The sequence below is a fragment of the Catharus ustulatus genome, chromosome 1 (assembly GCF_009819885.2).
Source record: "Catharus ustulatus isolate bCatUst1 chromosome 1, bCatUst1.pri.v2, whole genome shotgun sequence".
Lineage (NCBI taxonomy): Eukaryota > Metazoa > Chordata > Aves > Passeriformes > Turdidae > Catharus > Catharus ustulatus.
The window spans coordinates 86,551,436-86,564,952 of NC_046221.1; the positions used below are offsets into that span (position 1 = coordinate 86,551,436).

Here is a 13,517-nt window from a genome sequence, read left to right on the forward strand (position 1 = left end):
AGTTAAAATCCTTCTATGTCCTGCAACATTCAGGTAGTGAAATGCAGGAAATCCTAACATGACAGGAAGCCTGGTGTGCAAGCACCCTGCACCACTGAAGCTTGCTGCCAGTGATTTTCATAGCTTATCTCTCCCACCTGTCTCTGTCATCCAGTGCCATTTTCTGTCCACACTGCACCTCCTTTATCCACTTCCCACTAGCACTTTGAAGCCTGAGACCTGGACCCCTGCCACCACAGCATCCATCCTCCTCATTCGCTTCTGCACACAAATCCTCCTCACCACACCTCCATCCCAGTAATCTTTCCTAAATCAGTTTGAGAAACAAATTTCTGTGTTATTTACCACAGTTTCTTCAAATAAAAATCTTTATACTAGAGACCAATTGAAACAATAGCTTGTCTTTTTTTTTATTATAGCAGGAAATTCAAATAGACTTTGGCTGAGATTTTCATAGGTTTAGCTCAACTTCTTTGAGCTGTACAGGTTATGGAAAAATACTAGAAAGCTTTATGTATACTTACATCATACCTATGCAGTGTAACTGCTAATTTAGTTGTGAATCTTAAATTTGGGTGGGGCTTTTTTAGTTTGGTTGGTTGTTTTCAGGAGGTGGGGTTTTGTTCTAGTCTCCCCTCCTGTAAGCCTAACTTTTCCAGGAACACAGTTACTAATTTTACTTCTTTGAAACAGAGTATGACAAAAATCTATTCTTACACTGACACAAGTAAGACGGGAAAAACACAAGACTACCTTTAGAAGCTGCCATTTAACCTACTTCACAGAACCATCACACTTGCAACCCTCTTTTTTGATTTTTTATTTACTACATTTGCAAGCCACTTATATGCCACCTCAGCCATCCTCATACACTGATCATGAAATAAGATTGTGTAACTCGTAAGTAATAACCATATATTTGATAGCTCCTGGGTGAAAGCACTGGTTTGGTAAAACAGGACTTGAAGGTTATTCTTTAGGTTGGACTAGATGATCTTCAAAAGACCCTTACAACTCAAACCATTCTATGTTTCTGTGTTTAACACCCTTCAAACACATGCAGACTTTGCTTCAGACCACTAAGGAAAAAGGAGAAAAACTCCACTCTTCAGGCAAGCACAGCTTTAACAAATATATGAAATAACATTCATACAAATCTCAGCTGTGTGTATACTCTGCGCACTGGAGCTGGCAGAAGAGACATTGAATTCTGTGCCAGCATGTAGTATTTTGTTCCAGAAGTTTATTTTTTCAAATCAGACTTGCTAGAAATGCTGAAGCTATGGACTGGTATGTTTAAAGTTCATCAAAACTAACAGGTAAAGAAACCAGTTAAATATGTCCTTCAACAATGTAATATCCAAATTACGTGATAAGAAACACCCTGCTCATATGGTTTCCCTTTGTTTCACAGTCTTTAACCAAGCTTGTGACATTGTATGAACCACATACCAGCAACGAAGCTGCACAGGAAGCACAGAAATTAACCCATCCCAATCCTCAGACAAAGATCATCCTAGTCTGCTTCCATATTTGTGTTTTTGACAGTATTTATATTAACATTACCTCCTACATAATGGAGATGCTTTGACAACTGCATTTTCTTGGGAAATACAGCCTCACCTTCTTTGATGTATCAGTGCTTATGAATGTTTAGTGTAGCATTAATAGAAGCACATCCTTGCACATGACAAAAGAAAGTGTATGTGTGGGGAGAAAAAGAATACAAAGTAGTTACTCTTTAAAAACTCAGGAAGAAAATTCACAAGTTAAGAACTAAAAAGTAGCTTGACAATCAAAAAATGTCAAAAGCTACTTTTTTTAATAGCTTTATTAATTCTCAACTTGAAGAACCTGCAGAAAAGGAATTAGTTTTAAAACATAAAAATTTTAAAGAATGCATTTGAAATAGAGTCATTTACCTACATGACTAAACGCATTTACGGAATGATGCTATTATTCAAAAGAAAAATTTGTTCCTTTGTACTCCTGCCAAAATACAAGTTGAATCTTCTTTTTCCTTTCTTTCCAGCAATAACTAAACTAGCAGTTTGGGTGCTAAAAAAATCCCAAAATGTTACAAAACTTAGAGAATAAACGCACTAGAAATAGTTTATAAATACTCCATACAGAAGAAGTCACAATAGTAAGGGGGTATTTTTGACATAATGGCAGCAACAGCCTTAGCAAGTAAACCAATCTAAACAAGAGAGGAGTTGCTTGTCTGCTGGAGCACAGATATTAATTACATGTCATGTGTTTATTTGACCACTTTCCATGGTGAATCAACTTATCTGAAAGTGTGTTACACCTGGCATGGTTACAGGCCAGATCCAACTTTGCTTCAAATGTGCCATTTTTTTTTCTGCCTTATCATTCCCTATTCAGCACCCATGTCTCCTTCCCTGCTCCCACAAGCAGATCCAGCTTCCATACTGGACAGCCACATTACCTTTCAAAGAAAGAGGGATAAGAGAAATTAAGGAAACCTGTAACTGCATGAGTATTGTGTGTGAGGGAAACAATGAAACAGGACAAGGGCAGGGAGGGCAGGAGGAATCTGTGCAGGGTACCTGAAGTGCTACCACTGTGTGAAGTCTGGTAGGAAAACATGAAAAACGAAGAAGAAAACCTTATCAGCTGAGCCTGCTGAGTCAGGGGAATGACAAGTGTTTGGCAGAAGATAAACAGACCTTTCCTAGGGCCTGAACATGGAGGATAACACTCTACTGCACGAGGAAGAAAGTGGTTCCTTATTACCAATTTCAAAGCTCCTATGAAAAATTGTAACTTTTCGAGTCAGATTACCTCAACTAAGTTTTCTTCCCTGTCCATAACCTGCAAGTACATTACAAGCTGTGCTGGCAATAGTAGTGTCAGTAAAGAATTAACTTCTGCAGGAACACCTCTGTTGATAAGGGCAGTAACCAAGATTCCTCTTATCAATAGCAACAGGCATATAAAGCGTATTTAAGTCAGAACAGCTCATCCTCTTTTCCTAGATCCCAAAGAAAACACCATAAACTTCCTTTGATTTGCTTTCTTCTTTTCACACAAAACTAGCAAGTCTTCTTTGTTAACAACTAGTAAGTCACAATGCCATTTTCTGGTCTTGCACACTAAATTCTGTAGAGGACGTAGTCGCAGTATCCAATTTTGAAAGTGGCTAATTAGCTCGCAAGGAGATTCAGAACTGGGTATCATCCTTAGTTTGCAAAAGCTCCATACAGACGTAATATAATGCCTTTATAAAAATGTTTAACAAATAAAACCTGCAAACAGACGATCTCTAACATTCCTCACAGAGGTCACTGTAGCATTCAGGAATAATAACCAGAAAGCACTGCTGTGTTCAATATAAAATACGGTATTACTCTCCCAAGACAGAGTTTATATCGCACATTTCACTGCTGGTCTAATGTGTTTAATTAACTGCTGGCAGAAATACATCATACCAAGGTTCAACATATAGAAGAAAGGTGATTAAGGGATTTTTGGAAAGAAAATACATTAACTAAACCAACTTAACCTCAGTTTTCTCTACCAAAGTACAAAACTAGGACAAAAAACCCAACACACAAAAAAATGGTGAGAGGGGAACAGGAATAAATCAGTAAATTTAAAGAGAAAAACGTAGCATAAAACCCGCTTTACCTGCTAAAGAGGCAATAAACTGACAACACTAAACAATACTAGCCTGCCACCTCATCTATTCCTACTACATCAGTTAAAATGTAATTAAGAATCCCCTGGGAACGAAATGAAGATTCTTCATCATAAGTTGTCTAACTTATTTAGTTGTATCTAACATAAAAGGCAATTTAACCCTGGGTAGTTACATTTCAGTCAAGATATGCTAAATGGAATAATCATAATTTCTATTATCTCTCAAGTACACTTGAAATGAAACTCATAGAAGTCCAGTGTTAGTGTTGCAGGTAGATCCTTTATAGGCAACTGAAAACTGCCTTTCAAATTCAAATTTTGCCACAGTTTCACTTTACCATTCAGACTTCCAAAAACTTGGATTTATCAGTGAAGCTGAAAACATGCCACACGCTGTAATGCTGGCAACAAAAGAATGGGACTGAGGCTGTCAGAAAAGGTACAGAATAATACTTCTTTTATGTCTCACTTAAGATTATGAAAGAACTAAATTAGCAGTATTTAAGCTATTCACAGTCTGCAATAACATGCATAAAAATGGCAATTAAAACAAGAACACAGAAGTTATGCCACAACTTTGGGTCTACCACACTGAATGAAAAAGTAATCACTTCATAGATACTATGTGAGAAAAATTCTGAAAAAAATAGTAGCAAATAAAACATACTTACTTGGTGTGAAAGCAAATCTGTGCTTACATAATTCACAGTATTCTTTTCTGCTGTGTTTAAGCCACTGAACTAAGCTGCAATAAAAAGTGATCACATTAACACACGCTGTACATCTCTCAGTCCTATCCCTCCATTAAAGAAAACACACCAATTCTCTGCTTTCACACTTAAATCAGGATATTTATACTGTCAAGTAGGACTTAAATTAGCATGTTTATTAAGATCATTTAGGCCATGAATAAAGCAAATTGACATATATCACAGTATTGACAGATATTCTTTGAGTACGTTATTGATCAAAGCAGATATCCTGGCATGGGCCACCACCAGTTCTTATAAATACTTCAAAATATGACATATAGGTGCACACAGCTAAGACTTAGAACTGCTGTATTTGTGAAAGAAGGACAATTAAAATACCATCAGAAATGACCATGCCAGAACTACAGTTTTTACTTTAGCACTTCCTGATAAAACCCACTAGAAAGCACTAGGGTTTTTTAGTTTTTTCTGTGAGGTTTGATGTTCTTTCTATTCACAACTCCAAGTGGGCAAATAAAAGCACCAACATAGTGATTTTTCTACTTAGTTTTCATAAAGTTGACATACAATCAGAACTTCAGTCCCAAACACAAATAAGTAACAGTGCTGTCTTTCCATATATAATTACTAAATTTTTCCTGAATTGCAATGGATCATCACGTAAAAAACATCAAAACCCTAAACACATTTCCACAAGTCTAATTTCAAATTTGGATTTTTTTTTCACTAGTTAACCTGAAGACTTGAAGTATTTTTAGAAACATGTTGATAGGTTTTCATTAGGAGAAAAAAATTAAGAAACACACAGCCACAGAACTCACCATTCCTGATGAATAAATTTAATACTGCCAGTACACACACATGGATGATAGAGGGGTTTCTCAGGAGTTCCTTCCGACCGACAGACTCTGCATATATCTGCTGACGAGGACAAAAAGCTTATTACACTCTGCTTAAAGAACTTGAATTTTCAAGACAAATGACACAATTACTTTCTAGAAACTTTATCATGTAGCAAAATGAAGCCAGAATAAATTGAAAGAGAATGAAAGATTTCATCTGATGCAAGAGACCGGGAGAATACCAGAAAGAGCAATAAGAACATTATCTGCCTGATCATATTACATCCTATAAAATTCTAGGATTTCTAGGAAATAGATACAGTAAACTGCAGGAGGGTGTGTTTTCTACCTGAAGAGTTATCACTAAAACAACACACAAACTGCTAAAGATAATTTTCTTGAAAGTGGATACTTCGAAATAGAAAATTTCCAATCTGCGTTTGGAAAAAGATAAACAGAGGTTGAACAGAAAAGATTAAATAACGTCCAACAATGACTTAAATAATTTGCTGCTCTTTAACCACAGATGCTTCCTTGGTGCTTTTGATGAAAGGGAGAAAAATCCAAAACAACAAACAGACATCAGTATTTTGCAATTTGCTACCCAACTGGGACACAGCCTACTGCCTAGTAGGAAAAGACACTTTCTATTTCTTATTTCATAATTTCAGTAATACAGTAATACTTCCATAAGTCCTGCACCTTCTTTATTCCCTACTTTTGACCTTTTCTTACAACTAAAGGTTGGAAGAGGTTTTATGACTAAAGAAGCAAGCATAAACCTTCCCCTCTAAACAACAGATGTCTATTTTAAGTACCAGTCAGTTAGTCAGAGCTCTAAACACACAACCAAACAGAAATAAAAATCAAGTTTTATCGGTTTATTGACAGATGCAGGATATCCTCCCTTGGCTCTTCCTTTTACTTCTGTTAGGGAAGTGAACATAAAATGTCCATTTTATAGAATATGTGAGTTTGAGACTTTATGTTTTGTTGATTATTTCTGTACCAACTACTATCCAGAAAACATGCAAGAGTGGAACACTTGCATATCAGAGAACTTTGTCAGAAAAACACCAGTTGATGTGAGAATATTGCAAATATGAAATTTCAAGTCTGAATCACCTTTGTTCTCTGCCAAAATCTTCAAAAGTTAATGTTTTTCTACAAAAACTTCCAAAAGGCACCAAAGATTGATTTTTTTCTATAGAGAAGTCACATCATGACCGTATCCACAGTTTATAGAGTATTAGGATAGCTCCTACATATAAAGTGTAGGAATTCAGATTATTCAATTCAAACAATTTTCTATCTATGAAAAGTGTTGTTTGAGCGAATTTATTCACGCAGCACGAAAACCCAGAATGAACAGAAACAGATACTCAATTTCACATCAGCGATGCTGCAGAGAGACATAAAGAGCACTTCCATCACTGCCACCTCGAGCAGCGATGATTTGCAGTATTGCTGCAAACATCAGGAGTCCCTGGTTCCTCTGCTGACCAGAATGACCAGAACTGCTACTTCACTTAACAATTCTTTTATCCAGAAAGCACTTCCAGATGGCTGCACAGGACAGGTCTCTCCAACTGACAGGCAGGCCCTACCCACTCGCTGCGGCATGCCCACCTCCTCCCACATTCTTTCAAACAGAGCTGTTTCACTACTGCAAGTTGACAACTTTGTAGGCTGGATCAGCCTCACAAGGGGTCAGACAAGCACGAGACAGCACATGAAACCACTGCTTTATGGACACTCTGGCATTAATGAAAGCAAGTTAAAAGCACACTGTTCCCTGAAAGATGTCCACTGCTCTCTAAATCTGCTCATTTAACGGCCTGTTGACTCTCACAGCAAACTGTTCACTTATATTGTCAAATCTTTTGGGTAGAAGCAACTTGCATTACTGTGAGCAAAAGAATTCTTTACTTGAGAAAAGACTGTCTGTTAGCTTACTAAAATAAACCTAAATTTTATTTTTTCAAAGCTATGATAATTTCTAAATATTTCCACTTGTTTTATAAATCAAAATAAACATATTATGAGTGTAATTGTTTGGACTGTTAAGCAACTGTTAGCTTCAAATTAATAAACACTGCTGAGGGTCAATGTGTTAAGCTATGCACTTTATGACCTACAGCCACGGTCCAAGAGAATTCCACCGCGCAAGAGTCACTGCTTTTCTGTGTGCATGCACACTTTGCTTCCTGCTCTTCATGCACGTGTTTTGGAAAAAAATGACCTTGAATAATTCCCCCTGAGAATGATTCACTGCCTATTATCTCTTCAACTGAATTCAACACTGGAATATCAAAAAGTGAAGATAACATTATTTAGCAACAAACTGATTTATCTAGAAAGAACCAGAATTACCTCTCTTCAGCAAAACCTGGTATCTAGTGCGTTCAGGCGCTGCAGAGAAACAACTTTCACACTCGTTCTGAGGTGAAGCAGTTTCCACTTAGGTCTGACCATGACCCCAGACTGCCTCTCTTATCTAAGCTCTCACCATGCAGTTCAGTTTTCTAGTTCCACAATACAGCTCTGTCAAGCACAAAGCCCATGAGAACCACAATGGCCATAAAACTGCTATCAGACAATCACCAGCTCAGAAAGTCCATCTGACACTTTGTAGCATTAGTTCAAGCACACAGTAATATCATATTTCCTGTTCCTTAAGGCACTAACACAGTCTCTGCTGCTGCTGCCACTGCTGTTCAGAGCTTTCTAACCTTGGGAAGTCTTTTCAGCGTTCTGGCAAGCCACGTGAAATTCTAATAGTAGGATCTGAGGGTTGAAACTTTAGAAGAAGTTGTAACATTCTAGTGGTATTTATGGAAAGTGAGTATATAGACTGGTTACTTTCATGCTACCACTGGGAGCTTTTGAGGACAACACTGATAAGGCCACAATATAATATCTAAGGCTGCATATATAAGCCTTTGTGTGTGCTTGTATCTAAAACCAGAAAAGTCCAAATTTCAAGTGTGGAATTTAACACAAAGTTTAGTTAGAGAAGACAATGCCTCAAAGACGTAACTAAAAACCTCCTCTTCTTTGTCTTGCTGGTCTTGCTGTTCACCTACATAAGTCAGGTACGATCAAAGTCTACCACTGGTAACAGCCTGTAAAAAGTTATCAACTGTGCTGTTTGAATTAAATCCACTGAGATGGATTTATCAGTTACTGGAGCAGTGGAAAATCAGGAGGTCATTTCTGAGTATCCGCTTCATAGCTTGCAAAAAAACCCAGTTTTTCTGGGAAACCAGACGACAAGCGATCAAAGTTTCATTTTGTTGTCGATTTTATCAGTGTGACTTGGTTTAGAGAGTTGCAGTAAGCAATTTTAAATTGTTTAGATTTAAGAAACACTAATATTTCAGTAAATCATCAGTGATCATGGGTATTAAAGATGTCTACAGCACAACCCAAAGGACACTACTACAAAGGTGCTGTCTTATTTCATCCAGTGCTTCATCTTTTTCCAGCTTTTTTTTTTTTTTTAAATCCTCTCAAGCAGGAAAATCAAGTGACACCTGATAAAACACTACATTCAAAATGATGCCAAAGTAACAAAAGCCAAGACGCAAAATGCTTTCCCTGGAACTGCCTTGCTACTGCAATATGCATTTGCACTCACTGAGACGACAAACAAAGCTCAAATACTGCAAGAAAGAGCACAACAAACATCCTTTATTTAGTCTGGTTTACGCTATAATATGAAGTGCTGATCTATCAGAGTTCTCCAGTATCTGCTTGGATTACCTAGTCCCTCTCCCGAGACATTCAATACCCACCTGGACACATTCCTGTGTCACCTGCTCTAGGTGACCCTGCCTTGGCAGGGGGGATTGGAGTAGATGAACTCCAGAGGTCCCTTCCAGCCTTCACAATTCTGTGATTTTGTGATTATCTAAGCATAACGAAAGTGCTGACAAAACATATCCATGTTTGATCTCAAATAAAAACACAGATAAAAACTCCCTCATTACCATGACATCTTTGACAATTCTTTTTTTAAAGATAAGTGACTATGTATTACTGTGTTGTAAAAGAGACAGAGAAACATGTCAGCTCCTGCATATTTCAATTTTTCAAACACACTGCCCAGCACACGTAACAAAGTCAGCTTTGCGAAAGCAGCGGTAATTACTATTCAGCCAAACACGGAAATTTCAGGTGCCCTGGGCCGCAGGGCTGGCCGGGTCCGACAGGGTCCGCCGGCCAGGAGAGAGCTGGGGGCAGTGCCCTCCTCGCCGCGCCTCCCGCTGCCCCAGCGTGCGCACCCTGGCTGCTGCTTTCCGCCCCGAGCTCTCGTTTCGCCCCCGCGCCCTCACTTCCCCAGGCAAAGCCGCAGCCAGCGGAAGGCTGCGGCGGGCCCCGGTGCTCAGGTGTCCCGGCACGGCCCATCCCAGCCCCGCTCCGAGCGCTGCCGGCACCGCCCCCCTTTCCCCCCCCGCTCCCCGTTCCCCGCGGTTATGTAAGGGGCACCCGCGCGCGCCGCCTCACGCGCTGCCCCCCTCGGCCCGGCGCGGTCCCCGCGGCACGACGGGCCCGGCACGGCGGGGGGGGACGCGGGGCCCGGGCACCTGCAGCCCCGGTACCAGGAGCCCCTCCGGGCGTGAACAGACCCGGCCCGCCCAGCGAGCCCAGTGACACCCGCCTCCTCCTCCCCCGCACCCCCCACCCTCCAGGGCTGGCCCGGCAGAGCCGCCGCTCGCGGGCTGGCGGCGGTGGCGGAGGAGAGCGGTACCTTCCTCGGCGGTCTCCATCTTGCCGGGCTGACGCAGCGCCGGCCGGGCGGGTGGTGTGACCGCGGGGGGCGGGGCCGCGCGCCCAGCGGACGGAACGGACACAGAGCGCCGCGCGGGGACGGAGCGCCGCCCGCCCGCCGCGAGCGCCGCCTGCCGGGCACCGCGCGGGGAGGCCCGCAGCGGGCCGGGCCGGGCCTGCCCCGCCCTCAGCTACAGAAACACGGAGTCAACTGGCTTGGAAAAGACCTCCGAGGTCATCGGCTACGACCTATGAACGAACTACACGTGTCAACTAGACACATACAACTTTTCCTTAAATACCTGCGGGAACCTCCACCACCTCCCTGGGCAGCCCATTCCAATGCCCAATGACTCTTTCTGTGAAGAAATTCCTCAAAATGTCCAACCTGAACTTTCCCTGCTGTATCTTGCAACTACGTCCTCCCTCCTATCACTGGCTATCTAGGAAGAAGATGCTGACCCCGACCAAATTACACCCTCCTTTCGTGTGGTTGCACCGAGTGATAATGTCCTCCCCGAGCCTCCTCTTCTCCAGGAGAAACAACCCCGGCTGCCCCAGCCCCTCCTCAGGGGATTGGTGTTCCAGACCCTCCACCGGCATCACTGTTTCTCTCTGGAAACCTTCCAGCACCCTGAACTGAGGGGCCCAGAGCTGGACACAGCCCTCGAGGTGTGGCCCCATCAATGCCGAGTACATGGGGACAATCCCTGCCCTGGTCCTGCTGGCCACACTATTCCTGATCCTAGCCAGGATGTCCCTGGCCTTCTTGGCCACCTGGACACATGCTAGCTCATGTTCGGCCAGTTGTTGACCAACACCCGCACGTCCTTCTCCGCGGGGCAGCTTTCCAGACACCCTTGCCCCAGCCTGTAGCCCTGCCTGGGGTTGTTGTGACCCAGGTGCAGGACCCGCACTGTAAAGCACAAAATTCTCTCTTAGCTTAATCATTTATGTTTACGTGCCCTACATAGCCGGGGCAGCGCGCATTAAAACTTTGTACTCTGCCACGTGCTTGGGCTCTGCTGACTTGGCAGGAATATTGTTAAGGAAGAAAACAATTTAATTTTATTCAGGGTAAAGCGGAATTCCGTCCTGATGAAATGCATGCGTGCGTTGTTTTAGTGTTCCATTGTGGCAGCTGGTTCAACCCCTCTGGTTGATCAATGAGTCGCAGCAACCCTGGGCTCTCTTTACCGTATGACCCTTTGTGTCCAGCCAGTCATTAAAACCTTTGCATTCAGCCTTCAGCCTTCGTGTGAGCAGCTGAGTGGTTGGTAGCTCAAGTCTGAATTTAGAGTGCAGAGGCGGCACATGCCCAACTTGCAATTTTATAACTCTATTTTCCTAAACCATAACCACGTTGCTTCGAAATTACATTTCTCAGGCTGGTAGAGTGTATGATACTGGCCTGTGAAAGCAAAAAAAATTAAGGAAAAAGTGAAAGCTTCATATGGCTCTCGAATAGCTGGATAAGTGCAGTAAAGTCCTGTAATAAAATGCACTGGCCTAGACCACCATATTCAACCCTTCTGTGTCCTTCTACTCTGAACGGCAAGGTGGAAAAATTCTACTTTAAAAAAATAAATCTGTTTATTTAAAAAATAAGCTCCTTTTTGAGCTCAGTGTCAGCAAACTATCTTGGACTATTAAAAATCTGCCAGCATAGTAGTGAGGATGTGACAAATGCTATAATACTCATTTTGTCAGCGCAAGGAAAAATTAATGGAAAAATCCAAGAGAAAAAGCCAAAAAATGCAGAATTTCAATTTCCAAGTATATTCCTAATTCCCACTCCTTATTTCCCAAACATGTAACTATTGTTTGTTACATCATTGTTACTCTGCTGTGATAAATGTAAATTAAATGTCAATAAAAGTCTCTAAATTATAATTTACATTCAAAGACCATAGCATGACTAATGTATATACGTAATTCTCCAATTTCAGTCTCTCTTGGTAGGCTTCTTTAAATTCAATTAAAGCTTTGGAAATGAGTCGCTGTATGTTGCCAGTGAATAATTTCATTCTTGTCTGTATCTGTCTGTTCAGTCATTTAAATTACCTAACAAGCATTACATGTGTACCATCTTCTCAGTATTTAGGGAGAATTTATCCCAAAATTTTGTTCATACTTTGTGTTTCAGTATGGGCTATACAGTAACTTACCAGTAAACATGAGTTGGAGCAGACCATTATAATTTAAACAGTAAAAAAAACCCCAAAACTATAGTATGTTATTGTAAATTACATTAAATTAAGCATCTCTCAACCTTCTTGGCATATTTGGTGAACATGTTATTAATCCCTGTGTATTTAGGTGTTAGTTAGGTGTTAGGTATTTTTTTTGCCTAAGAAATACCCATGACTTAAGTAGTTTTTAATTTTTGGTAAAGAAGGACTTTTGAAGGTTATTGTTAGCTTTTGACTCTCAAAAAGGTCAAGAATTACTGCCAACAGTCACTGAACAAATATACTGGAAAAAAAGTCTCTGTTCCATATAGGTTATTATGTAGGCAATGGAGAAAATACAGTAATTGTATAGGTGTAAACTGAAGACAGTAATATATATAACCCCAAATGACAGAAGGATATGGCAAAAGGAAAGGCATATTTATAAGTGTGGATAGAAAGACTAGAAAAAAAACCAAGGTTCTTTTCAATATGGTTTTGTTTTGGTTTTACGTGACTTAAATGCTTAGATAATGCATTTTTATTTAAGAGTTCTAGTAAGAGAATGCAAAATAATAATTGCAAAATAAAAACTACCCATCATTTATACTGTGACATTTCCATCTTTCCTGACATTTTAAAATGACTTCATAAAAATTATTCCCTTACATTTTTAGTTATTTTGAAAGTTCGGAGCATTGAAAAAACCAGACAGCAAAAGCTACTACTTTTCAATTTTTCTGTAGATGAACATTTCAAAATGCATTTATTTTCTTTACCGGTTATTTTGGAGGTTTTTTCAGTGCTGTCCTAATTTTTTCCCTCAGCTGCTCACCTGACTCTCACTGCAAAATTGGTTCAGTTTTGACCAGCAAGTTGCAGAAATATAGAAAACATAGTGGATTATCTTAAGTAAAACCACGTAGATGTCAGTTTATGTTAACAAACCAAGCAGTATTTGGAGTCAACATGTATCTGGTTCCTAAATGATGCTCCACCACAAGGGGGGCCTAGAGCTTCCATGGCAAGAGAAAAAAACCATCAGAACAGGCCCATTGGTGTGTAGCATGAAGCATGGCCTACAGAAAATTGGCCTGACACAATCAGAAAGCACAGAGGTCTGTGGACTATAAAAACACATGGTGAAAAACACTGCCAGCGTGGATCTTCCCTGTGCACAGGAGGGACTTTGGAACAGTGCTTCCTGGCCAGTGGCTGTTCTGCCTTGACATCTCCTGAAGAATCCCTAACCAGCAGGGAGCTGCTGTGGCCATGGGTTCCTGGAATGAAGATGGAGAAAAGTACTCTCAGATGTACTGCAAATGCAATGACATTTGCTGCTGCACCAGGGC

At 40.8% G+C, this 13,517-nt stretch overlaps 1 protein-coding gene across 2 annotated transcripts in view; it reads right to left on the reverse strand.

Annotated features, from left to right (window-relative positions):
• Positions 1–10,057, reverse strand: part of MARCHF6 (membrane associated ring-CH-type finger 6) — a 46,076-nt gene extending 36,019 nt beyond the window's left edge. Inside the window, exons 1-3 of one of the 2 annotated variants that reach the window (XM_033082028.2) lie at positions 9,975–10,057; positions 5,201–5,300; positions 4,338–4,411 (exon numbers count right to left, since the gene is read on the reverse strand). In XM_033082028.2, the coding sequence (XP_032937919.1) occupies positions 4,338–4,411; positions 5,201–5,300; positions 9,975–9,993 (193 nt within the window). In that variant the 5' untranslated portion in view covers positions 9,994–10,057. The remainder of the gene's footprint in view (positions 1–4,337; positions 4,412–5,200; positions 5,301–9,974) is intronic. The other variant, XM_033082038.2, reaches the window with a different exon arrangement.
• Positions 10,058–13,517: the final 3,460 nt, after the last annotated feature.